We start from the raw sequence: 27,123 nt of genomic DNA, 5'->3' as shown, positions 1-27,123 counted from the left end.
TGTTGACTATTTGTAAAAGTTGAGACTAAAAATATTTATTACTTTGGTTTCAAAAACAATTAGATGGGCCAAGTCTTTGTCGTAGGCTTTTATAGGCATTTGTCAGGATATGCAAGCCTGAATATTATGGAAAGTTCCTGACTGATACATCCAAAGAAATTTAAGTTAAGCAAACCCTTAAAAGCCTCACAAACACCAAAACTGTACTAACATACCAGAAACAAAAGTTGCCACTTTTAGAAATAAACGTCAGAAGGGCTATCCTGCGTGAGCCTGCCTTTCCTGCTCCTAGATCCTGCATCTCCCGTTCCAGTGGGACTCCCTGTTTGAGCAAGATCATATAGGGATAAACACAAAGCCTGCTCCCTAACCCAAATTGCTATTAATTCTCCAGAAACAGGCAATAGCTAGATCTGTGTAAATTCTCCCTCCAGCAATAAGCAACAGGCATATAAAGTTTATCTGCATCTGTAAGTGAGCCCTTTTTTCTTTCCACAGTCAGTGGGAACTCAGAGCAGTCAGAACAAGCCTGTAGAGTATGCATAGTCCACACTCAACGGTAAATGAAGAGCAAAATAAATTTTAGAGAAGAGAGACCTTTTTTCAAAAGGGACCCTGGAAGGATTTCAGAAGAGCTGAGGAGATGCTGGCCTGCAGGCATGCCATCCTGCCACGTGCCACCAGGCAAACTAACAGAAATAAAGAGCACAGCATAGGTTAGAAGAGGCAGGCCCCCAGATAAACCAGGCAACGTGGAAGACTCACCATGGGGAAACCTTTCCTCCCGAGGTCACTTCCAGGAGCACCTATGGCCTGTCCAAGCCCTTTGCCAGCTGACAGCAGCCCTGAGGCTGAGGCCAGGGCTCCTCTGGCCACTGCCTGCAAGGACAGTGATAGACGCTGGGCAGGGGCTCAGAGGGGAGAGAAGGAGGTCTGGCAGTTGGTTTTCAAAGGGAAAACGAGGCACAGGTGAACCACATTATTACTTGGGGAATGGGTGGGAGGGGGAAGGAGGGATTACCTCTCTCTAGATCACATTAGTACAGCTGGCACTTTGCATCCCTCGCACACAGGTGTTTTCTAAATACATCATCTGCATACATTAAAGATTTAGAAAATACGATAGCACTCACACAGACATTGGGAGCTCTCCCATAATGGTGTAAAGGTATCTTTACACATACATATACCGACATACGTATATATAAAAACATGTATATTTATTTATAAGCCACTGCCAACTAGCATTAGAGCATTAACCAACAACTCAGGACCAAAACACTCAACAACAAAACACCTTAGTGTAAATAAAAACATATACTTTCTTTTCATATGCCTGCGAGAGACCTAATTTTCAGGACAAGGTTGTAAACGCAAGCGGCAGCCCAGGTCACTCCACACGTCACCCCATCAGAGCTGGCGAGGCCACGACGGCGGCACCATGGCTGCCCCACCTGAGGCTGCCTGAGGACCGGCTCCTCACAGGCCCTCGAGAAGCCGCCCCGAGACCCAGACCTCATCCCCTTCCCCAGGCCTCCTCAGGCTCCGCGAGGCCGCCCCAGCCCCTGCCCAGGTGCCCACGGCCAGGCCACAATGAGCTGCACCGCTCTGCGGGGGTTTATTCCATCTTATTTCACAGCCCTGCCTCACGCTTTAGCAGTGCTTCACTTTATTTTGTAAATACCCATTAGATAAATAACATTCTTTCATTGTACAGGGATTTCTAGTAAATCCCCATAAATTGTCCTGATTTAGCACGATTTTCAGTGTGAAATCCCCAACTCGGAACACGTTTCCCTCAGGTGTCAGGCATAGGAGTCAGTCAGGAGGTAAGGCCTCTGCTGCGGGAATGCCAACAAGTCGCCTCACATAGTGATTTTGGTCCTTGTTTTTTTTTCCCAGAGGCAAGACAAAAATCATCTTGGAGCCAGAGTAAAAGCCAAGGTAGGACCAAGGGGATGAAGGAGGTCTTGTGGAGAAGGCCACGGCGCCGTGCAGCTCTCGCTGCTTGTCCCAGCTGCTCTCTGGCACCGCAGAGGCGTCGCAAAAAAGCTGTGAATGCAACGAACAGCATCTGTTTCGTGCACCTCGAATTTGGCAAAAATTGCACAATCACCAACCCAGCACTCCCAAGCGAGGACCCAAATGCAAACCAGCGGGTCCTCCCTGGTGAGGGAGCTGAGGGGCCAGCGTCTGTTCCTGGCGGCACGCAGGGGCACAGGGAAGGGGAAGGGGCAGAGGGAAGAGGGAACAGCACTGTGCCCACTCCATTTCTGAAAAAAATGGTCTCTGTCCAGGGAATGGAATCCTGCTCCCTCTGCTAGTTTTTGGGTTTTTTTTCTAGTTATGCAAAAACAGCATTTTAATTTTTTAGTATTTCCAGTACCTCTGCAAATACTCCTCTGTACTGTCAGTACTCCTCAGCACTGGGACATGGCACTCCTGCATGAAGGAGAAAACGCTAAACTCACTGCAAGCAAAGGATGAATTTTATTTACCCTTCAATATATTACAGATCTTTCTGGTTGATTTAGACTTTCTTATACTAATATGGCGCGCGCTTCAGGCATGGCCGCACTGTCACTGAAATCAATGGGAAAGTTAATGCAAAATTCAGAGGGGACAAAGCAGTAACTAGAATAGGGAAGAAGTGGTAATTAAAACCCTTAAAGTGGCACTTCGGGGAGTTAACACCTGCAGTACAGACACTAATGGGCTGATTTGAGCAATAACGGTGCCTCTGGCTTCATTATCTTGAGGGTCTCATGGAACTTTTTGATATAAATTGCACTGTGAAAGTAGTAGACGAGATGTTAGCATGGAGGTGCCTTCACAAGATCCAGGCCTCGACATTCAGGCAGCGTCCCCCAGCTTTCTTTTTCAGGAAGCTGCAGTTTTCCTGTGGCCCTGCCGCCTCTCAACTTGTTCAAAGAAATCTGAAATTATTTGAACTATTTTCCTTCCTGCTACGGCTCACACATTTGTAAAGCATTACCGCGGTAATGAGCAGTTACAAAGACTGTCACTGCCAAAGGAGGCAAAGTAAGGGGGGAGACTTTGTTACCCTTCAGTTGCAGCGACCGCACCAGTCAATATTTACTTCCACTTGTGCAATACTTGTTGCATTAAACAACACAGTATAAAATAACCTTTATTTCCTGCAAGTTCACACAAGCAGCTCTCACCAGGAACGGGGTCGTTTTTCCACGCTGACAGGCTGCTCTGAACACACCAACCTTGTTGGTACGTGAGCCCTATAACCAAACGCATACGTGCAAACTTTGACACTAAAAAGGCCCCCCGTGGGTGCCCTGCCGTGAGGGCCACCGGCCCCGCGTTGCGGGGAGGCCTGCCCCCCCTCTCCCGCACACCAAACACCCACGCAGCGGGGCCCGGCAGGCAGAGGCCCCTGGGCGCGGGAGGCTGCAGGCGCGCGGGCCCACGCTGCCGCCACGGCTGCATAATTTTTCCGTGAACTTTTTTCTTTCTTCCTCCGGAGCGCGGCCGAGTCCCAAAAAAGCCGCTTTTACCTCCCAAAAAGCTGTGTGCTCCAGGTGAGGCTCGAACTCACAACCTCGGCATTGCTCGGCTTTAGTACTGCTGTATAAGTACCGCGCGCTAACCGATTGCGCCACTGGAGCCCTGACACCAACTCCTCCCGAACGGTTTATCAAGGGCTCGCCCGGCCCCGCCGGGGGAAGGGCGCGGGACGCCCGCCTGCGCCCCGCGCTGGGCAGCGGCCCGCGGCCGCTCCGGTTCCCTGCCCGGGCTGCGCTCTCCTCGCTAACGCCCGTTATCAGCGGCGTGGGGGGCGGGGAGAAGGGGTGGGCGCTGCGCCCCTCGGGGCGGGCGGCTGCCGTGCCCGGGACAAAGCCGTCCCGCCCCCTGCCTCCACGCCGGACGGGCGGCGGCAGGCACGGCGGGCCGCGGCGGCCGCAGCGGGGAGAGCCCGGCCCCCTCCGCCGTGCGGGCGGGGCCTGCCGGGCCGGGCCGGCCGGGGCGGGGCGCGAAGCCGGCTGGGCTCCGCACCGCCCCTGCGTACCCTCCGGTCTCAGCCGGCGGGGGCGGCCGCGGCGGGGCGGGCAGGGCCGGTGCAGGTGGCGGGCGGGCCTCCTGCCGCCCCCAGGCATGGCTGCCGGCAGCGGCGGCCCCACAGCGCCGTACTCCGGAGGGGAGGCAGACGGGGCCCGGCCCTGGCCTCGGGTCGTGCAGGACCAAGCCTCCTGGCGGCCTCTGGTAAAAGGCACTGGCCTCTAGGCGAACGAAGGTCATCATCACGGCAGTCCGTGGTGGGGGAATAACGCTCCCGTCTGTCGCGCTCGGGCCCAAGCCAGAGAGAAAAGCAGCTACGTGCTAATCAAATTATGATCCCTGTATCGCTAGCTGCACGCCCCTGGGCCTTGCAGTCCACTGGCTGCACCGCCGCTGTTGTGTGCAACACGAGGGGTGCCCCGGCACCTTCAAAACAAATAGTACAGGTTAAAAGGAATCATACAAAATTATTTTTGAATGATGCTTAAAAGAAATAGCCAAAAATATTGGGGTTTATCTCATATGGATGATTCACTGAGGGCTTACTTTACCTCAGGATGGACTTCTATCTTACTTCACTGTGCTACAAGTACTTTACAGAGCATCCGTGATATAAAGACATCACATATACAGGGTCTAAACTGCTTGTTTCAATACCTGAAGGTTTTGTCTTGCTGTTTCCTTAAATCCAAGAGTGGAATCAGGTGCTCTGATATGAAAATGCTGAACAGATCTAAAAGGCTGACATTACTTATACACAGAAACAACGCGGTGTATATATGATGTACTACATGCTTAGAAATAGTTATTAGAAGAAAACACGCAGCCTTACACACATGTTTATTGTTAAAGTATACTTCTAACATGATTTATTCTGCAGTCAGATCTGTCGTACCTTTATGTGGCAGGAAGATGGTAAACATAATTGGCATCAGTAGATACTTAAACCCAAGCAATGCTCCAACACTGTTACACAGTTGAGACAGAGACATACTCTTTCTTTTTTTTTCCACCCGTGGTCAGGCATTGTCAGCATATTTACTTTCCTAGACAGCTCTGTTGGGTTACTGACATAAGTACTAGAAAGCATTTTCCCTTCTACAGCTAATTTACTGTGTGCAAAGCAACAAGCTCTGGGCATTTCACTACAGAGTGGATGGTTGCAGGGCGTGCTACACAGCGCTTGGGTTTCCATGGCCTCTAAAAATGAACTGTTGGTGGCCCAGCAGCAGGTGACAGGCACTCAGCCAGTTTTAAGTAAATAGCACTGATCTCCCAGCTACTTTTGGCAGATTGAGTGGCGGTTATGTGTGACTTCATTACTTCCTCCGATCCGTAAATGAGCTGAAACCTTCTGAGACTGTTTTGAATGGAGACGAGGTGCTTCTCACTTGTCAAGAAAGTTCTGCTGTTGGTACTATTACTGTGGGCATTACTTAGAATGCGTTTCAGTGGTGTACACCATTGACAGGTGAAGTAACATGCAATTGCTGTATCTGACCATTGATGAAGGTGGCTGGCATGGAGAAAAACAGAAAACTGACAGTTCATTTCATAGTGAAATTTTCCATCATCACATAGCTTTAGTTGGCATACCAGAAAACAGCAGCTGCCTTCATTACACTAGAAAATAAAATATTCTATACCACGCAAAGATTGCTGTGAACATAATTTCATCCAAACATTTTTTGGCAAATAGAAGAATGTCGGGAAGAATCAAAGCTGAAGCTGTGAACGTACAGACAAGCTGTTTATTGCAGATTTAACCTTAGACTCAGGCAAGAGGGAGGACTCAGTGAGTCTAATTTTGGTGTTTATATAGATGATAATCACTGCTTGTTGTATTTTAATGAGCCTTCCCATAAAAGTAACAGTGATAATGGGGAAGATTCTAGTAGTTTTTGTGGGATCTTTAACTCTTCTGTTGTGCTGTGTGATTCATTTCTTTATGTTTGTCACCACAGAGACTGAGGCCCTTGATAGTATGTTTATGAATATAGCAGTGAGATTTGGCCACATGAATTCATTTGTGGGAATATAACTGCACTTGAGTTCAAGTAGTAGGTTTTTTACTGATTTGAATTTTTGTTTTCAGCAACTGTGTAGGGGTTTCTAATATAAACAATTTTTCATTTTTTAAACAAAGTACTTCATTTGTATTTGTTCTCAAAGAACAAACAGAAAAGGCACAGAATTGACCAAAAATAGGAAGCATGTTCAACCAGGTGAAATGTATTATTTAGTCATATATGTCTTCCTTTTTTCATTTCTTCACAATATTAAAAAAAAAAAAAAACAGAGAAAAGCAGAAGTTAAAGCTGTCCTAATGCTGCAGAAAGTTACTTGCTTCCTGCTGCTTGCAGAGTCTCCAGATTATCCCTTCAGTGTAGCTCCATTATTTTAACACCAAAGTAGATAAATCAGTCTCTGTATTGCACAGGGGCAGAAAGGCAAAGTTGAAATGATACTAAAAGGATTTTGTCCTCAAATTGCTGGTGAATGCAAACCTCTCCCAGTGAAGATTTTTCAGAATACTTCTTAGCACTAAGTACGAAAAAAACCAAGGCTTAAGGGCCAATTTTCTAAACGCTGTTTGCTTTCAAGAGCAGAATGGGCAGAGCGGAGCAGGCAGCATCCATGCTTGCTGGCTTTATTCTGTTTTCCTCTCCCCTTCCCAGGGGCTCTAAACCATTCTAAGTCTTTATCAACAGTTCTTTAGGTGAAAAAAAATTAATATAGGGAGTAATGGAAAAATGACCAAATATCACTTTCATACAGATGAAAATCCTGGCCAACGAACCTGAATGCCTCTTCTAATTAGAAACACAAGATTTAGCTTATGTGCTTTTTGTTAACATGTGCTGCTTGCTGGACACCAGCTAGTAAATTTAAGTCTCTAATAGGTCTGGTGGTTGAGGAAAGTAGAAAAATAGAGTAGGTGCTGTCCTAAACTCATTTTTTTCCACTACCACTTTTTTCCTGCACCCTCAATGCAAAAGATTGATTATTTTTGTGTAGCAGTTTTGTGCTTCAGTAGTCTTGTGCTTCTCTGGCAGCAAAAGCTGAGAAATTGCGGCCGCACCTTTGCATAAAGGGAAGTATCTGAGCCGAAAGTGAAAGCAGAAACCCCAGCTGCTGGAACAGGCTTTGATGGACGCAGAGTCATTGTGAAGTAGACTAGCAAGCAAAATCCAGGCCCCAGTCGGGTCACGAGGCATGCGCATTTACTTGAGTCTCACAGAGAATGCAGTGCTGGCTCTTTTCTTTGCCTCTGCAATACACTTCACAGAAATAGGGTTTCATGGCCCAGCACTTCCAGGCCATGCAGACCATTTCTTAGCCCTCCTCAAAAAAAAAAAAACAAAACAAAAAAAAACCCCAAAAAACCCAGCAATGTTCCCTTATACCTATTACACACGTTGAGAGGCCATTAGCTGCGTTTTTCAAAACCTCTTGATTTCAGAAGGTTGCAGAAAATGTTACCCTGTGATAGTAACCTCAGCTTCATACTAATGGTGAATTTTATAAATGAACTTCATTTGTTTCCTCCCTGAGTAGGTCTAGCTATCAGGTTTTCATACCTCACTCTAGCCACAAAATGGATTTATCAGCCTGCAACTGAGAGAGTTTTCTCTGCAGGTAATAGTACCTTGTATTCTGCCTGGCAGAAAAAAGTGGAGACTAGGGATTAGAGTAGGGGTTGCGGACAATAGCCCTGCAGTTAAAACTGGCACATTAATATTGTGATGAGCAAGGCTTGGCTCTATCAGTTCCAGGATCTGTGTTTTTTCCTACTGTGGCTTTGTACAATCTCTGGGTTTTCATGCTCTGCAATACATGGTAGTAATGACGACATGGAGCTTTACAAAACCGTGGGCATTAAAATAGAGTGTCTTCAGTTCTCCTGGTCTCACCAGGGGGTCACCATCTCGTAAGTGAAAGTGCATTTTAAGCAGATGATCCCTTTCCTTTGTGGCTAAATAGTGTGCCAGCAGCCTACAGTACAAAAAGCACCAAAATGTTCCTGTCTGTAGGTCCAAAAACAGGCCTAATGGCTTTGCTACGCACTGGTGTCTCACCACAGCCATTCTAATGGTAGAAATTTCATGTACTAAATAACTATTAAAAAAAAAAAACAAACCCTAAAAAAACCCTACATTGAGTGAAATAATAACTACTTTGGGCTTATTTCAGAGGAAATTATTGTCAGTCCCATTGTGATTGTACTAGTATAGCGGAACTGTAATCTACATGTGGATCTCTTTGTCCCAAAATAAATGGATTTTTTTTTGATCAAGTATGTAATTAGTTTAAACTAAACTGCAAAGAAGTGATAGAGATGAAGGCAAAACAGAGTCATCTTTACACATACTGGAATAAGAACACGGTATCAGTTCAGACTCACACTGCATTGCTTTTTTCCATTGCAAAATTATAATGGTATAAGCTAAAGAGCTCCCGAATTTGTACTGTCCCAGCATACTGACTCTTCAGTCCAGCAGCTGCACTGCTCATATGTGCAAGCCATGAGGATGTACCACTCACTTTTAAACGACTTGTATTATAACCTTATACCCAAACACATGCACTCACTAAGCACAGTGTAGATATAATGAGAAGACTAAGCTATGTCAAGAGCAATTGAAAAATGCTGAAATTTTGTAATGTCTTAGGGTTTTTTGTTTACCACCCATTTCATGTATTTCAAGTCTGAAAATAAATGTTTATACATTTTCTTATTAAAAAATGGGGGTGGCAGGGAACAGAGCGAGCAATCCTGTAGGAACTATGTAAATGTTGAACAGTAACTAGTGAGGGAATAAAGACTAATACAGATTTGGAATGCCTGGCAGTTCTCAGTTTCTTGTTTGCCTGATAATGTGATGGCAATATGCTGCGCTTTCCCAAAGGGCATCACAGAACCACGTTCAGCTCTCCAACAAGCCCTGCTATAACATTGGCAAAGGGTGGATCAAATTAAAATGAGCATCTCAGGACAGCTGCTTTTGGTCTTACAAATGCAAGAGACATCTTTATTTTTATTGTCTAGCAGAAGAAGATCCCAATATTTTCAAACACCCCCCCCCAAACATTCAGCCTAACAAGGCTGAGAGGAGGTAGGAAAAGGAAATGGGGCTCTATTACCAAGCCTGAAACACCTATGTGTAGTTATGCATGTATAAAAAAGCTTTTTATGTATATGTAACTAAAATTTGAGCAACTGCTCTCAACTTGCATTTAGCTTTGAAACCTGTTTCTATATTAGACTTGAAGGGTATGTATGCCCAAGTCTTGCCCATTTTCCTAACTCTCAGCTTGTCTATGTAACAAGGCAATTTCTGTAGAGAGGTAACATACACACTCCAGTTGATGCAGTAAAGAGAATTAAGAAACCTCCTGTGGGCAGACTGAGACTCCGATGAAAATATGTATTTTAAAAACACTTGTCAATTATTAGCTAAGCTGCTGGAGCAGCAGAAGTAACCTTTGGCTGATGGACCTGTCCCCTTTGACACTCAAGCCTGAAGACACCTCTTCTACCAACCAATCCCCTGAGCTCTGGGGATGGAGTCACCTGCAGTTTGCTCACAGAAAGAGCCCTCTGCAAAACTCTAATATCTCTGTCAAAAGTTTCATAGCTGGTAGACCATGGAGCTTCTTGTAAATGTAAGAAAATGGATAGAAGAAAATAAAGCTGCCTTTTTGCCACCTGTGTGCAATAAGCTTATGTAAGTAAATGAAGATTTATTTTTTTTTTACTCAGTTCTTAGATATATAAGTATTCTTAGCTATAAGAGGAAGCTGCTAAAATGCATACATGGTAAAGATTAGTAAGGAACTGTAGTTTCTTTCAGACTGCAGTCAGAGTGCTGTTTTGAAGAACAGAAAGTGACTGTAAGTAAGTCTGCAGAAGCTGTAAAGATCAACTTGAATACAAGATATTTGCCTCAACTCCAGGTCTCTTGTAGGCGGTTAGACTGAGTTAAGGGAATTTGTGTCAGGCCCTGTGACAATAAACTCATAAAAATCATAGGAGATGGCATCACATCCACAAATGATAAGATCTAGCTAACAGATCAGTGCTGTCAAATTACAACCTGAAACAGCTGCTAGAGCTGCTGAGAGTCAGTCCAACATTGCAGAGGAGCCAAAGCTGCAGGAGCAGTCAAAAACAGTGGGACGTAGCACCAAAAGATAAGGAGAAAGGAAGGGCAGGGGCACTGGAGGAGCAGGTTTCCAGGACATTGCCAGAGCTGTCAAGTCAGGGTAGAACCCTCTGTTCAGCAGGAGGCTGAAGAAGCAGTGTTTCAGAGCACTGACTGGCACCTTAGAGCTACGAACCATATTCTGAATGAGACAGCTGATATAAGAAAAAAGCGTGGGCATTATGCAGTTGCGTAGCATGCATATTCTCAGTGTCAAAACTTAGGAGCAAATTCCAGTGTAAATGGTCTAGCATGTGGCACCTGCTAGTCACAACATTAGCAAGGATTTCTTTTGTCAGTGAAGTTGAGGACAATATGTTTTGTCCAAAATTCTATATCCAGAAGGCTTTCATAAGAAGGAATTCTCTGTAAAGAGTGATATAGACCCAAGTTTTATATAGAAAATAAAAAGCATTTTTCTTGCCTTTTTTTTTTTTTTTTAAATCTTGCTTTGCAACTTTAATCATTAAAAAAGCACCAAAGAATGTGCCTTTGCCCTACCCTGAAGTGCTACCACTAATCAAAAGCTGAATGGGCAGTACTGTAGCAGTGATACTAATTTCTATTCGCAGGTTCAAGGGTTACTTTCAAAGTAATGGTTGCAAGACAAAAACAAGGTCAAGGGCACATCCTTGCTGAGATGACTGTGTTGAAACTACAGTTGTACATTTAACTGAGAAATTATGAAGCTTGAATCACGACAATAGTTTCATAGTGGGAGAGAATGAGGAAAGTGTCTTCTCCTTATGAGTGTTTTCTTTTCTTTCATTTTCAAAATGGATTTAGGAAGCATTTTGTAAAGCATAGCCATTTCTAAAGCTTACCAATGATGGTGGTAAAATTTTAGTATTTTACAGTATATGGAATATTCAAGGTTTTCTTTCTTCATCTGTAAGATGAACCTTTTTGTCCTACCAGCAGTTCTGTGTTATCCTGAAGTAACTCTGGAGCGTGACATTATCAGACGTCAGACAGTCACATACATCCCTAAATACTCGGCGTCGACAAGTCTTCCCCATAAACATTGCAAGAAGCCATGATGAAACAAGGAACATTTTTTGTGATAAAAATTGCATAGATTAAAAAATATAATCCATTTTCCAACATAGCTTCAGCCTGTGAAGAAGGAGAGGAAAGACATCTACTATATGGATTCTGAGTCTCTCACCACCTGCTCCTGGTGCTATCTAAATGTTTTCAGGATTTTCCAAAAAGGTTTTAGGCGATTTTCCAAGAAGTAACTAATAGATTTCCAACATTTTTCAAAAGGCTTTGATCCTTTATGTGCTGAGTAGAGATGTATAAGGCAATTTTCTCACTGCCTTCTACATCACTGGAAGGCAACCACCTCAAAACGTTTAAGTAACTTATGATCCTCTGTTTCAAAAGAGAATTAACGGTTAAAATCTAGGTCTTACAGCAGATCAGTAGGACTTTTGGTGTCTAAATTTATTATGTCATTCAAGCTTTTATTCAATTATGTTCCATACACTTGAGAGGATCAAAAGTTTTAAATACCGCTTTGGGATTTCAAAACAAAACCTCAATTCCTGAATCACCACCTGTTTAGAGTTTTACCAGAGTCAATAAAAGGATACAATGTAAGAGCTGCAATTAATTAGATGTATTTTAATGACACTATCTTGCAAATTTAAATGCTTTTAAACCTCAATAATGAGCAATTTTTGCCAAATCAGAACCCTTGACATAACTGATTTTCACAGGGTAGTTAAAGCTCTTCTTTGAGCTCAGAATATGATGCTTACCATAAGGACACCTAACTGTGGTTATGGACTATCTGATTCTTCATGGTCTTGAGACTTTTTAAAAGGTTGCCTGCTGGTACAATTTTCTTCATGTGATTAAGAAGAGAACTATAAGAGTATGTAAAACTTAATAGGTCATTGATTAGCACCTCATTCTAAAAATAGTGCAGTCAAGTAATTTTCACACCCCTGAAACCTTTATGATACTCTCAACTGCATTTTGGCAGCCTTAACTGAAACTGCTTTCCTTCCTTATGATTTTTCTTCTTAACTTAATGCAACTATATTAACCAGACAGTTTAGTCTGCTTATTTAGCAGTATGGACAAACAAGCCTATTGGAGTTCCTGTCTGTATTTGATAGCTGGAATTTTTTGATGGTGTCATTATATAATTGTTAATGATAGGAATGATTATCCCATGATTGCCTGTTTATTATTTAAAACCCAGCTAAATCCATAAGGTAACAGAATTCATGATAGATTTGCCAAACAAAAAGTTAAGCAACAGTGATTTTTAGAGCAATATTTTCACTTTTAGTTATTGAACTAATAATGAAACTGCATGGGTTTCTGTAAAAAATTAACTCACCTTAAACGTAGGCTACAAGGTACCCATATTCTCTTATTTTATTCTCCAGGGTTGATTTTAATTTATTTCACTAATTATTAGCTGTGTTCTTACTGTTTTGGTCTTCCTGCCCTTCTTTAGTAGAAGGGTTCATTAATGCAGAAGCATTACAGTGTGTTCTTGAAAACAAATATTAAATCTGCATGGTACAAACAGTTCTGATTTCAGTTCCTTATTTTAGGATACAGGCATGAAGCCAAGTGCTATAATGTATACAGCTTCCTATGGTGAAAATAGTCAATTTAAGAATTGGAATCTAATTTTATTCTTTAGACTTTAATTTGACCAAAGAATTTGTTGCTGTTACTGGTTATTTCTGCTTTATTAATCCCTACTGTGTTGTTCATTATCATTTAAATACTTTTCAAAGTAAACATGGCAATAGTAGCAGATCAAATGTATGTGTTCAGCAGTTCAGAATAGCTTCTCTCAGTTAAGGCTTACAAGGCGCTGACACAGAGGCACATCATTCTTCCCCGTGTTGCAGGGGAGTGCGGCTCTGCTGGTTCTGTGTTACTACAATCTCCCGTTAGCCCAAGTATTGCCCAGAATCTCCTCACTGAGATTTAACACCCCCCAGTTCACATGTCAAAAAGAGCTTAAGGACAAATTTTGAATCACTGCTAACAGGCCTGATTTACAGGGTTTTTTTAGCAAATGAAAACCGGCTGCCTTACCTCTTTGTTAGTGTAAGTGGACTGATAGATAATTGGGATGATATCTATTCTTTGTGCCAGCTGAGAGAAGTGCTCATTGGGGCTCTTTAAAAGGGGCAGAGTTAAGATAAAGGGCCTGAATCTTCTTTTCTGAATCAACCACAACCACGACGAAACCGTTGTTATGTTGTTCCACCTTAGCAAAACCAGTATAAATAGAAGAGAAATTAGCTGATAATTCCTACCATCAGTATCTCTAGTAAATTCTACCAATGGGGAAAAAAGTATGTTTTTACCTTTAACCTTAAAAAGTGTGTTACCTTTACAGAATCCTGATGTAATCAGCTCACGTTGAAAAGACATTTTCCTGTGTTCGTGTCTCTTATGTAGCAATCTTTACAGTTCAAAGCTCTTTCCACAGCTGGTAACTGTCCTTGTCCCCTTTTCATAGCTGGAGGCACTGAAACAGCAGGAGGGAGGTAGCTGGTCACCCAGCAGGACAGTGGCAGAGGGAAGAGATGCATCCAGGGTCGTTTGAGTTCTCATTCTGGATGTTGCTTGTCACTCAGTATTGTTTCATTGACTCACTGTCCTCAAAGAATTAAAAAAAAAAAAATGAAATAAAGAATGCTGTGAGTGGAGGTAGCTTTAAAATGTCACTTTCTTTTCTAGGCATCGCTATCAATTGAATGTGATGTTTGTTGGAGGGCCAAATGAAAGGAAGGATTATCATATTGAAGAAGGAGAAGAGGTAACCTATATAGGTTGTTTATATTTTGCTGTCTTAATTGATCTATAATGATTAAAATGTAGCTACTTTTGAAGCTACAGCTACAGAATAGCAATGCCAGGCTCACTGATGTTGTATTTATTAGATCTATTCAAAGACTTAAACAGAATCATTCACCAGAACCATGCACCATCTGTGCATTTCCTTTGAAACAAGCACATGAGATCAGATCTGTTTTGCTATAATTTATTTCCTACAGGAAACTAGAGAAAGTGTTCTGACACATCAAAATGTCTCATTTCAACATTTTGGAACAAAGCTTTGGAAAGGTAACGATATTTTTAAAGTGATATTTTGTTGCAGAAGATCAATCTATATTTCGAAAGTAACTTTGAAATTCAGAAATCAAAATTAAATATTTTGATTGGCTTGAAATTACATTTTTTGGACTTTGTGAAAAATATCAGCATTTTTGGCTTTCATTCAGGTTTGAAAGATTAAAGAATAGAGTCTCTAAATATTTTTCAAATCAGTCCCCTTTGCTGCACATCTTCTGTATCAAAGGAAAGCCGTCCCACTGCTTTGAGTTTTGAGTAGCCATTGTGCCAAATGCAGAATATAGGAAGAAAGAGTGCCTATCAACATTGTAACAATTTACATCTACTTTGTTTACTGCCTTTTTCATGGAATTGTGTGCTTGGCCTAAGGACTCCTCTGAGTCAGAAGTATCACAGCTGGCTCTGGAGGAACCCTGAGGGAAAGGGGACGCTAGAGGCCTGGCAGTAAGGATTTCGGGATGGGAGACAATTTGCCTTGCTTCCCAGCAGAGTAATTTAATTTCACATCATTCCGATAAAATTTGGCCACCTAATTTTGAGTACCTTTGGAAACCCAAGCCTAAGCATCTACATAGTTCAAGGCAGAAGTGAGTCAAGTTCGATAAATCCTTTTAAAACGAAACAAAAATTTGTGTTTACTTGTCATTGAATCATTTCTCACAAAACCAACCCAAGCATTTCACAACAGCCATCGTTAATTTTCTGTTATAATTGTGCCATGCAGATGTTTATAGTCATTATAACCGTACCGCTCTGAAAGAGCGGTTGCTACCTTATCACTGTCAGACTCCTGCCTGCTTTGCATTGCCACCACGGTCTCACAGCCCACCCGCGGCTGTGGGCACAGGCACCTCTGGTCAGGTACCAGGTTACCCAACACGCTCAGTTATGTCTCTTCTCATCGGCTGCGCCGGGGGAGCTCCGGCAACACCCGGGACCACGCCGGCAGGTTGCTTGGGCTGGGAAGGAGGCAAGCCAGGTCTCAGGGCAGCGCATGTGAAGCGATTGTTGCTCACCAGAGGAATTTAGCATCCATCATACATTTACAAGGAAATTCCAGAGATACTTAGCTGGGGAAAACAAAATGTGGTTTCGTCAACATGATTATGTCCCTGGGAAAGGAGCAATCACATCTGTGCTATGACTGCTGAGAAAGCACTGAGAAGAATATCTTATCTGTACACTGCTGTTATGGCATATTGTTAAGTATTATATGCTAGATTACAAAAGAATGAGTGAATTTTGTTATCAACGTCAACAATATCGAGGTTTGGCAAAACATAAAATGAAGGTATGTGAATGTACATATGGAAGTCAATGATTCCAAATAATTTTTTCTGTAACTTAACCTTTTTGGTTTTATACAATTAATTTACTTTCTTGCTCTGAAAAATACATTAGAGCTGTACACTAAGAGAGGAACACACAAAAACAAGCTGAAGTTTAACTAGTGCAATAGCCTGCACTACAATATTAAATATATTGTTGTTTTTTTTTTTCTTTTCTTTATGATCTTCTCTCTTCCTGCATCTCCCAGTTCATACTGGATTATCCTGGGTCCCCAACCCATTCCTGTGCTGTTTCGTTTTTTTTTTTTTTAATTTATCTCCTCCTCCCCTTCCCTTAAAATGAAAGTTAGATTAATATAATTTACCTTTTTTATTATTATTATTTTGCAAGATATTCTTGTGTTTGAAAAGAATTTGGCCTACCTTTAATAAGCCTAAACCCATTATATGACTTTCCAATGGTGTAAAAAGTTAGCTGTATCTATAAAGGCATAATTTAAATCAGTATGCAACAGTATGGTAAATTATTGCTAATTCAACTGGATAAAACATTTTTTAGGTATCAATACATGCTCATTTACATAGCAAATTTCCCACAATTACTCAGCAACCAAAAATGGAAACATAAAATTCCTATCAGATAGGAAAATTAGCAATATACACATCAGAAGCGGTATCAGTTACATATCAGTTTAACATATGGGCCAATTTTGTCTGCTTTTATGGAGCTACAGTATACTCATATGTTGCATTTTACCATAGCTTTTTATCAGACACATTTGTACTTTCCTGTGATCTAATTAAGCCCTTAGATCCATGTTTTTCATTAGAGAAGAATTGTGAGGCAGAGAGTATCCTACTAAAAAGGCATACTCCTAAATTAGATTTGGGATTTAATAAAACATTCAAAACCATGTTCAGCTCATTATTTTGGCAGGTAAAAGGTCATTTATAGTTCTAAGTGGTAATTTGAAAGACAAACTATATAGGCATACTGTTAACAGGCCAAATCATGAATGCGAAAACCCACAAATCTTTTACGCAGATTTAGCTGATGCTACTCTACTAGTATTATTCTGATAGCAAAGAAGTGTCGGTTTAGAAAAGAAATTTAAATTTAGGATTGTTTATATCTGTTCACTCGTTATTTTATACCTGTTAGTGTATAGGACACACAGCTTATAGTGTGTCCTGTGGCACAACTTGTGCTTGTCAGCCTGCAGTTCACAGCAGCAAGGGGTTGACATGCAGAGGTGAGGGCTTCGGAGCATCCTCCTGCTGCCGAGCTGGTCTCTGCTGGTGCTGTTAATGTGCAGGTCTGTTGGGAAGATGAGTTGCGACTGGCTAATTATGAGAAAAACTGGAGGCTTGATTTGGACTCTCTTCAAAGCCTTTTAGGATTGTCTCCTGAACATTTATTTAGGCTAAAACAGCAGCTTGTCTCGCACAATTTTTTTCCTTCTCTTGGCAAGCAGGAGTTGCCTAAATATGTAACTCAACATTTTCTTCCTTCTTAGTTCTCTGTACTGCTTCGCCTCCTTCTTAATTTTCTGTGCACTACTTATTTGCCATCCTTCTGCACAGAAGTGCTGCCTCGTACCCGAGACATTGTTTTCCATTGAACAGGTTTTATAAGAAGCCAAATCAAGCTATACCTTACAAGAGATAAACCATTCGCATTCTTTGGCTTGACTTTACCACTATACCATATTTATTCTTTTTCCTCTTTGTAAATGTTAAGTTCCCCCTTGCTCCCTTGTCCATCAGAACAGAGTCAGCAAACATCGACTCGGACATTCTCTGCCTCTAAATCAGATGCATTCTCAAAATGAAACTGAATTGCTTTGGGAAACACATCTTCTGTTGAAACATGGCAAAAAACCTGCTGTAAGAATGCACCTATAGAGCTATATAGGCAAAACTTTCTTAATATGCACTAAAAACAAAGTGTTTGTGCTATATAGCTAGTTTTGTGAGTTTTCACGGGAATCATTATTCCAATGTACCTCACGTGTCAAGACAGCTTTGGATTACATGGACTAGTGACTACAATTCTTGTGTAGTCAACTTGATGAGACCACTGAAAGCTTCTGTGGTGGCCCTGACATGATGCTCAGCTCCTCATGGCTGTGGGGTAACAGCTGCATTCCAGGTACCAGGAAGCAGTCCTGGACGTACCTTTGTTTCTTGAACTTTCCATCACACAGTAGCATTTGTGAGTTTTGGCATTGCAAAGCCTGGGGGCGGGGGGACACCTCTAGTCTTATCGTATAAATTCACCATATAACTTTCATCAAATAAGGTAACTGAAAACTGAAGGGGACTATATGTTTTGGAGGAAGTTAATGGCAGATAAAAACCATGATCATAACAAAGCTTAGCTATAGTAAAACCAACTTCGGATTTTATTTACTGCATTGTGTGAGCTGCTTTGAGGGAAAGTGAGATGCTAACAGCTAAATCTAGGATCACAAAAGTAGGTAGGCTCCTGTCTCTTTACTCACTTCAGTCTACCACTTAAACACAATGAATCTCAACTAGCTGACTTTGATTTCTTAACAATTAATATTCTGATGTTGAGTCTACATAAAACAGTGTAGTTCCATGCAGAGAAATTCAAATCAGCCTTTCATCTACCACCTGCAACACATTTGCATTGGCACAGTATTCTGCTTGGTTTTAAAAGCCCTCTTCTCACTGTGGCATATTTTACCCTAAGTTTCTGCACTTAACATCCGAGTTGTTTCATATGGGTACAGCCACCTAAGTACTGATGCAGCCCCACAGACCAGAGCCCTTATGCTGCAGCCGTAAAGAGGACTCTCAGAACAGAAATTCCCTCTCCTTTGATCATGTTGGCCAATCTCTTCAGCTTCTTCTAGCATATTTACACAGTCTGATTGAGATATACTAACGTCTTGCTCTGAAACGTGGTACAGATTTGAGGTGACATCTGCCACAGCTCACCTGAGTTTTCTAACCTGAGTTTCGATTTCTCTTTTTCTCCCCCTCACACACACACCACAAGTAAGACTTGGCTCCAGTTTCAAGTTATCTGCTTAAACGAAGCCTGACCCCTCCTGCTAGCATGTGCTGCTCTCTAGGCAGCATGCTTTTGAGAAACTCTTCCCAAGCAGCTCAATTCTCCCTTTGCATTGTACGGGGATACTGGATGCGTAAGGAGGGGAAAGAGAGGCTAGGTGAGCATTCCAGTGGGTGGTATTGTGGTGCTTATCTCCCAAATAAAACAGAACATGAGTTGCAGCAAAGAAAGAGAAACCTTCTTGCTTCTTTATATTTAAAAAACCCACACATTTATCTGGTGAAAACTCTTTGAATATTTTAATAGGAAAGAAAACTCCTATTCCAAAGTAATAAGAGTGATGATCCTTTTGCATCAGAAAGAGATTGTGTCTTCAGAAATAAGATTGCTGCATAAAATCATTGGGATGAATCTTGGCTAGTATTCAGGTTTCACAGATGACATGTAAATGAGCAGAGGGGAAAAAAAAAATAACAAAAAACACAAACCCACAAAATAGTTTTCTCTACCTTCCTCATCTGTTTGCCTCCCAGACTTCTGATGGCTGAAAAACCTTGTGATGAGAGAGGGAGAAAATTGTTTTTCTGTGCTCAAATAAATCAATCACCACTGAAGTCTGGAGAACACCCAGGCTCTACTCCCACATCAGAATTTGATTTGCTCTGCAAATTAATTTAGTACTTAGCAATCTGACAAGCAATACAAGCCGGGATATGCCAAGTCAGAGCCCAATCCCAGAAGTGGTTGAGCAATCCCAAATTCCACTTTCAGAAGCAGTCAGTACTCAAAGTACACTGCAAATTGCAGGTATCTTTAGAGGTCTGTGAATAAGCTCTCAGCTACAAAAGCCTTCACAGAGCTTTGGGCTCCTACGTCTAGGCAGAGTTTGGTATCAAAGGTGGATCTAAATTAAATTACATACATTGCTGTACATAAAATAGACTTGTTTTTTAATTGGCCTATGCAAACCAATTAGAAATACTGCGTTCTTCCCCTACTACATGCTTCCTTCTTTACTGTGCTAGGACACACATACCTGGATGAAGGAGCAATACAATTCTCACCACAGTAATATAGTGGGGATGATAGTGCTCTTTTTAAGGTAGTATCCACACTTTCTGCTGCCCTGTTGAAATGAATTCCTACCAAGTCAAGTAGCTTCAGTCATGCTTCCACTGACAGCAACAGCGAACTCCCGCCTCTCTGCATCTCCACCTATTTTTTTCCAGAAATGCCTGCATAATGTATTTTATGAGTCTGCATAATTGAGTGAAATGCCGCTTTACAGACTTGACAATGATTCAGCACTGGTCACACTGCCTTTCACTGCAGCTTAACACAATGCTATCAGGTTTGAAGCGTGATCAAAAAGGGTGAAGCAGACTAAGGTAGCAGGGTGTAATTCTACAGTAAAGAGAACATACAGAAAATTAAATGAGTCAAAAAATAAACTCTTAACCTGAAAGGGCTTTCAGTTTAGTTTTCATAGGTATAACTGCAGTTTTAATGATCATATTGAGCGATTTTATCAAAAAATGTTATGCTTAGGGCAAAGAATGACTTCTAGGTGGCTCAACTTCTAGAGGTAAAGTGAGAATTAATAATTTAGTGTAATTGTAATGAGAAGGTGCCACATAGTAAGCAGGAAAGCTAAATGAAAGGCAAAAGTCTGGAGGAATGAAAGGAGGAAAAGGAAGAGGTATAAAAATAATAAAATAAAAACCCCCAAATAAGCATATTTAGTAATAAGAGGGATAAAAAGAATGGTAAACACTCTGTGTTTCTTCCTTGAGCCACATTCTTCACCCAGAAAGACAAATCCATGTCTGATTTTAACCCATTATGCAGTAGCAATGTACAAATCTAGGCTTTTTTGCAAGGATATATATATTTTTTTTACGTGTAAGAGACCTCGTCATTAATAAGATGCTAAAAGAGTGAAAATATTACTGTGGAGAACGGGTACCAGATTATCCCAGTAAAAACAGACCAACGAGGAATGCTTGTATTTTCAGGTAGCATGAACTCTACTGACTTCCTCTCCATCTATATATGCATACGTATTTGTGTATACACATACATATACATACACTTGTGTGCACACCCACACACACCCCAGTACTTCCTTACTCAGGCCTTGATTTCTCCAGGAGATACTTAGGAAGAGGTTAGATTTGCCCAGAATGCAAAGCTCAGTCAGCATTTAGAAAAAATAACATTCCAGCAAAAAGACGGTACAATACTGTATTGCCAACCTGTCCTGTGAAATGGGCATGGACTGTAACTCACTGAGGAAACAGCTGACAGTCGTCTTGAAAAAAGTTCAGGGTGTAATATAAGCACAGCAGTAGAATCAATAATTACTGCCATTTGTATTAATCACAGTTACATTGGATGATTTATAGATGACGGAAGCACTCACACATTTTTCAAAAAAGTTTTGAAGAATAGACCATAATTTATAGTGAAAGGTACTACTGAAATTCAGTCAGAAAAAGACTTTTGTTGACAATGTGTAACCCACCTCATTCCTCCTTTCCCATTGCAAAACTGTTCTTTTATTTCAAAATTCAGTGTTCAGAATCTTTCCTTATGATTGCGATGCTCGGCTATTGAACTGGATGGCCCCTTTCCCCTCCCCAGTCTCTCATTACCAGAAAGTTGCTTAGCCATGGGATTCATGGTCACAAGCAGAAGCAGCCTCTGCCTCTGTTGTCCTTTCTCTCTTCTGCATGTCCTGTACATGTGTTCAGTAATAGCTCCCTCAGTAGTTACAGGGAAGATAACACTCCAAAGCTCAACGTTTCAAAAAGGATCTTTCAATTTCAGCATTACCAGTGCCATATTACTAATGGCCTGTGTGATAATCCATCAAGATCTTAAGGTCTTAGATAAGTCTTTTTTTGAAATGAAGGAGAGATCATTTCCCCACTCAAATCACTTTATGTTGCACAATGAGCAGTTAGCCTTGCCCGATGTACTCTGTAATGAGGGCTACTATAGCGTTTTATATGGTCATTCAGTAACACCAAAGAAAATGACAGGAAAAGAACATGGGGAAATGGAGTGCAAGGAGGATAAGTAGCCTGGCACTGTGGCCATCTAGACAAGAGTTATAATTTATCCATGGTGATGTCCCTGGCACAAGGTGAACTTTTCACTTGTGTAAGAGCTCTCAGCATGAGCTCGTTTTCCCAGTACATCTTCCGTTCTCTCTGTGTCATTCCCTTGGCAGCATATTTATTCTTTCTTATGTTTCTTGAATTCTCAGGGGCATGTATTAGTATTTCAAAACTGTTTTGGAAATAATCCTGATTAAAAAAATTGATTAAACTTTTCTAATGTTGGAAAAGGTTTAGTTCGGGGTTTTTATATACTTTGGTGGTTTCTTATTTCCCCTATTTATTTTCCATTTTGCAAAAATTGTAGTGAATTACTATAAATAAAGTTATTTTCATTATAGTTCTAACTTTCAATCAGGTTTCAGACAATTTCAGCTGCACTAGCAATTATATGAATTAATCTGATTGGTTTCTAGATATGGCAAACAGAACATGGAAAGCATATAGAAGCTTGGCAGAGAGTGGCAGAACATTAAAGTTGTCTTTTTGAAGTATTATTGCTCTGTATTATATAAAACAAGGAAAAATGTGCCTATTATTCCAGGTCAAAGAGAGATCTGCGTACAGATCATAGCACAGTTCTGCCATGAAACATGAGGCTAGGTCTAAACACCTCAGAGCCGCACAAAGCTACTCGGAAAACAGAGCTGTGGAAAGGTCACTGAAGACAGAATTATGGGTTCAGTGGTTCTGTCCTTCTACATGCTACGAATGTAATCCTTTTACATACACAGTAGGAAGAGGAGCAGCTGTTGCTGGGCTTTGAGGGTATCCACAGAAATAAAGCAGAACAGCTTCCAAATGGGCAATTATTCCCATATGAGAAATCTCCATTAAAAATGAAAAAAAAACCCACACCCAAAAAACCTGTGCATGCATATTTGGAGCTTATTTGGAAAAGTGACATTTAATTTGACTGAATGTAATACTGAAGACGCTGCTACATCTGAAATGAAGCTTTATACACAGTGTAATTGACGGATGTCTGAACCATAACGTCCCAGCCCTAAAAAGAGGAATTCCCAGGAGTAAAGACAGTGCAATGGAATTCCACCGGGTTCACAAAATAGCTCTATAAGCAGTTACAGACCTCTTAGATAGATTGTCAAATGTATGTAAGATAATGGAAATACACGTTTAGTAACATTTTCAAAAGCAACAAAGCTTGGAAGTCTGTTATTTATTGTTAGAAAAAAATCTGTAAATATTTGCAATTACAGATTGAATGTATTTGTAAATGTACCCTTTATATACAGACTATGAAGTACAGAATGTTTTGGAGTAGTTGCCTTAATGTTATTTTCCTATTCTTTCAGCTTTTTTACCAGGTTAAAGGAGATATGTGTTTGAAGATAATTGAAAAGGGGAAACAAAAAGACATTGTCATCCGAGAAGGAGAGGTAAGACAGGGTTGTTTTTCTGTTATTGTTGTACATAGGTATGTTAAATGAATATTTTTATGAAGTATTTAAAAATCAATTTATCCCTGCTGCACAAGACGTGGCATCAGAATAAAAAAAAAAAAAAAAAGAATGAATGCAGTATAGCAAATTCCATGTAATTAACAGCAAACTACAATACACTGTGTTCAACATTTCATGATTTCAATAACAGATAAAAATCTCTCTGGGCATTTGGGATACCCATTCAGATAGTCAGGAATATACTGAGAGGAGTTCTTATTCCCCTGCATGGCATGGAATCTGCCATGTGAATTCAAGCGGGTCAGTCTTTTATTTACACATTGTCAGGTACGTACTGCCCACCCACCCAAGTACGCCATTAAGCGAACTGCCTAGAACTTAGAAAGTTAAGAGATTCAGCTGTTTTCAGTCTTCTTTAGTCCTCACAGCTAGCCTTCGCAACCATGACAATACGGGAACAGTTTTAAAAGAGCAATTTATGGATAAAAATGTATCCAGCTGCACTCAGTTGTTCTTCTTTATAGTAGTGGCCTTGCTAAAGCATAGATTGCAGTGCTCTTAATGAGAGCATGACTAGATATTTTACTTGGTGTTAGTACAAGTTATTAGATGTGCTACAACTGCCACTCATTATTATTGTCACAAGCTTGAACCGCACTCAGTCTTTGAAAGTATTATTAGATCTAGTGGGGCCAGCCTTTAAAATGGAAGACATATATTAGACCCCATAGCTTGATGTCATTAAAAGTATTATGACATTTTCAATGAAGAAACAGATCTACATTTTCAAACCTATAGACAGTGAGATTCTGGTAATACACTTCACACTGGAGAAGTACATCCAGCTGAGATCTTGGCATGTAGCAGAAGCATTAATGAAAAGGAGCACACAATGTCCTTAGTGGGAAGACTGACACTAGTCCTGGTGAGGGACTATCATTAGCTCTGCTTTGCAGACAGTGAAATTGTAATGACTTGCCCAAACTTGGGTAAGAAGCCTGAAGAACGGTACAGTACAGGCTTACGACCTTCCTATGTAGTCAGACAGCTGCTGGAATAAGGTTTATTCTCAAACTTCAGTAATAGACTTCTCCCAACCAAATGTTGCCTATTCACTTTGTCACTTGCATGAGTAAGTAGCCTCTCATATTTGTTAATTACTTCTGGAGAGAATAACACTCCATGTCATGCAATCACAGGTGCTCACTGTGTTGGAGGGATACACGTGGTTGATTAGTTTAGATATTTTCTTGAGCTGACAACAAACTTGCTTTTTATTTCCATTTCTGCTACTCAGAAATTGCAGTAAATTTATAAATTCCAGATGAGTAACTGGTGAGATTTTCATTTCAATTGTGTCTGGCAATGATGATCAAACCAGGAGGAGAGCACCTGACTGCCCTAAAGGCAGTGCTGATTGCAGAGTCAATGGTCATCATTCACTGAGAAAGCAAGAAACAGTATCTGCCCGGCTGTTGGTACCAAAGTGGGTGCAGCTGCAAAGGAGCAAGACAGGATCAAAAAAGAGTAGGGAAAAAGTGGGGCAAGGAGCAGAGGATTTTGCAGGTTGGGGGGCAGGGGAAGGACAACACAAAAAACAAAAACTTCTTGACACTGATGCTTTCCTATTTCTTTGAACAGATGTTCCTCCTACCTGCTAGGATACCTCATTCTCCTCAGAGATACGCAAACACTGTGGGTCTTGTGATTGAGAGGGAAAGATTAAAGACAGAAATTGATGGGCTCAGGTGAAGTATAAACTGTTGGCTGATCTGTTAGGATTCATAATATGAGCTAATTTCTCATGTCAATACAATACTGTATTTTACTTTCCTCATAAATTATCAGATTCACCCTGGCAATTTTGTACTAATTTTATCCACACATCTATTTATCTACACACACGTAAACAGAGATTTCATTTAGCATTTGATTTAGTTAAACAAGAAACATGTTGAAATGTCTTAAATGCATGTTGTGGTTATAGCTATCTACTTATGTATTGCCTACAACTATTACCTTAAGTTTTAAAATATCAGAGCTCTGTAACAACACAAATCAAAAAAGATTTTTTTTAATATCAACTCTGGCAAGCAGAACATTAATTCCTTTGTAAGCACTGGAAGCAAAAAGATGAAGAGCAGCTTTCTTGGCAAGTGTGTGGGAAGCTGGAAACAAAAGTCAATTTTCTTAACACGAACCCCTCTACATGGTACACACCTCTGCCTAGCTTTTATTGCCTTATGAGAACAACATCTTCAAAGAAATGAGAGGTTTACTTTGTATTCTAGTGGGAGCAGGACTAAGCATTGTCCTGTGGTCACAGAGAATTCATAAGTCTAAGAAGGCAAGTCACAGCAGTAACATTAGCTAAATTGGAAAAGCTGTTTTGCTATTAACAGATACAACTGACCAAAGAGAATTTACAGGTATTCATGTAATTTATAAAGATTTAAAGCTGCGGTAGTATCTGTAATGTACTGTTTCTGTCATTTTGCCTACAATTTTGACTGTTGCATAGGCAGCGTCACAGCAGGAAGACTGCGAATATGCGGAGCTAGAAAGATATACTTTTTCATTCAAACAAAAAAAGGCTAAAGAAAGAAATAAACAACTAAGAAAGGGACCATTCAAAAAACCACCTGATTGGATTCCAAGCTAAAGACAAATCCAGTTCACTTAAAACATTGTTCATCTATGCACTTGTCCCTTTTTTTCCTTTCATTGCAGGTCTGTGGATTGTGAGCACTTATATTATTAAAAAGCTATTTTGAGCTAGAAACAATTGGCCAGTGATTCAGATAACAATGTTTATTTTTGATAAAGGAATGTAAGTAGCTTTAGGTAACTTTAAGTAAATAACCTACCTTGTACATCAAGTCTGTGAATGGTATGAGTTAGAGAGATGCTGAATGCCTTTTTAGGGATCCCAGGTAGATCTAGAGATTCACACTCAATAGTCATGCTCTTGTGGAGAAATGAAACTAAAAGCTACCATATGGTTTGCAGGTGGAAAAAAATAATTGGCTTAACAGAGCACACTCTTAATTACAAATATTAATCAGGTGCCTGAAAATAAATCACTTAGGTTCTTAGTGCCCTTGTTTTCACATGATGAACAAAGACACCTGAAGCTTTGGAAGTGAACAATCATGTCATACTTTTGAACCTACACTGTCTCTCTGTGTGCTCCTGGGAGAGATGGGGATTTACAACCAGAACCTCTAATCTTCTCAAACTTTTTTCAGTCCCAGCAACCTGCAGCAAAGAGTGTACAAGAGGAAGTCATAATAGACTTTGAAGTATGCTGACTCAGGGTCTAATATTATGTTACTGTTCCATTATTTATCATGCCTACAAGCCTCAGTCATAAATCAGAGCCCCAGCATGCCAATTAGCATACAAGCGAAGAATAAGTAGCCTGCCCCAGCCTAAGTAATGATTACATGCTTTGTACTATAAGAAAAACGCACTAGCTAATCTTAATCCTGTGGCAAAAAAGTACAGAAAAAACTAAGTTTGATGCTAGTTGTGTGGCTGGATTCTTTAACACCTAGTAAGGTGCAAAGTCCTTCCCAGGTGCAAAGCCTTTTCCCAACCGAGACATTTGTAACATCTCTCTTCTCCGTAGATTCTCTGTGTTCAAAATTTGTGCTCCTAGCACAGCTTTTTTCCATGTTGGAGACATTAATAATGTTACTCTCTTCCAAGTACCCTGTTTTTGCAAAACTTGTGAAGCCGGGGAGCTCTTAGAAGGTTTCCGGACAATATGTGTATAGATACATAAGACAGACATGAATACACAAATATGCACAGTATAATTAGATAAGCCTTGTTTTGCCCTTCAAACACACATTCCAGTGACTTTAACCCAAAGGACACATAGGA

General features: G+C 40.8%; 1 protein-coding gene and 1 non-coding gene across 2 annotated transcripts in view; one reads left to right on the top strand and one right to left on the bottom strand.

Annotated features, from left to right (window-relative positions):
- Window positions 1–3,546: 3,546 nt before the first annotated feature.
- Window positions 3,547–3,641, bottom strand: TRNAI-UAU (transfer RNA isoleucine (anticodon UAU)). Its single transcript has 2 exons — window positions 3,604–3,641; window positions 3,547–3,582 (listed from the first exon to the last, which is right to left on the bottom strand). It is a non-coding gene; the product is annotated as a tRNA-Ile (tRNA).
- Window positions 3,642–9,562: 5,921 nt separating this feature from the next.
- Window positions 9,563–27,123, top strand: part of HAAO (3-hydroxyanthranilate 3,4-dioxygenase) — a 37,398-nt gene continuing 19,837 nt past the window's right edge. The window contains exons 1-4 of the mRNA XM_009472992.2: window positions 9,563–9,761; window positions 13,962–14,040; window positions 23,128–23,211; window positions 24,877–24,983. Of these exons, the coding sequence (XP_009471267.1) occupies window positions 9,682–9,761; window positions 13,962–14,040; window positions 23,128–23,211; window positions 24,877–24,983 (350 nt within the window). The 5' untranslated portion in view covers window positions 9,563–9,681. The remainder of the gene's footprint in view (window positions 9,762–13,961; window positions 14,041–23,127; window positions 23,212–24,876; window positions 24,984–27,123) is intronic.

The sequence above is a fragment of the Nipponia nippon genome, unplaced genomic scaffold (assembly GCF_047370975.1).
Source record: "Nipponia nippon isolate SJK-2023a ecotype South Korea unplaced genomic scaffold, ASM4737097v1 scaffold_4, whole genome shotgun sequence".
Taxonomy (NCBI): domain Eukaryota; kingdom Metazoa; phylum Chordata; class Aves; order Pelecaniformes; family Threskiornithidae; genus Nipponia; species Nipponia nippon.
The sequence above is the reverse complement of the archived record's forward strand: the minus strand, read 5'-3'. Positions and strand labels throughout refer to the sequence as shown.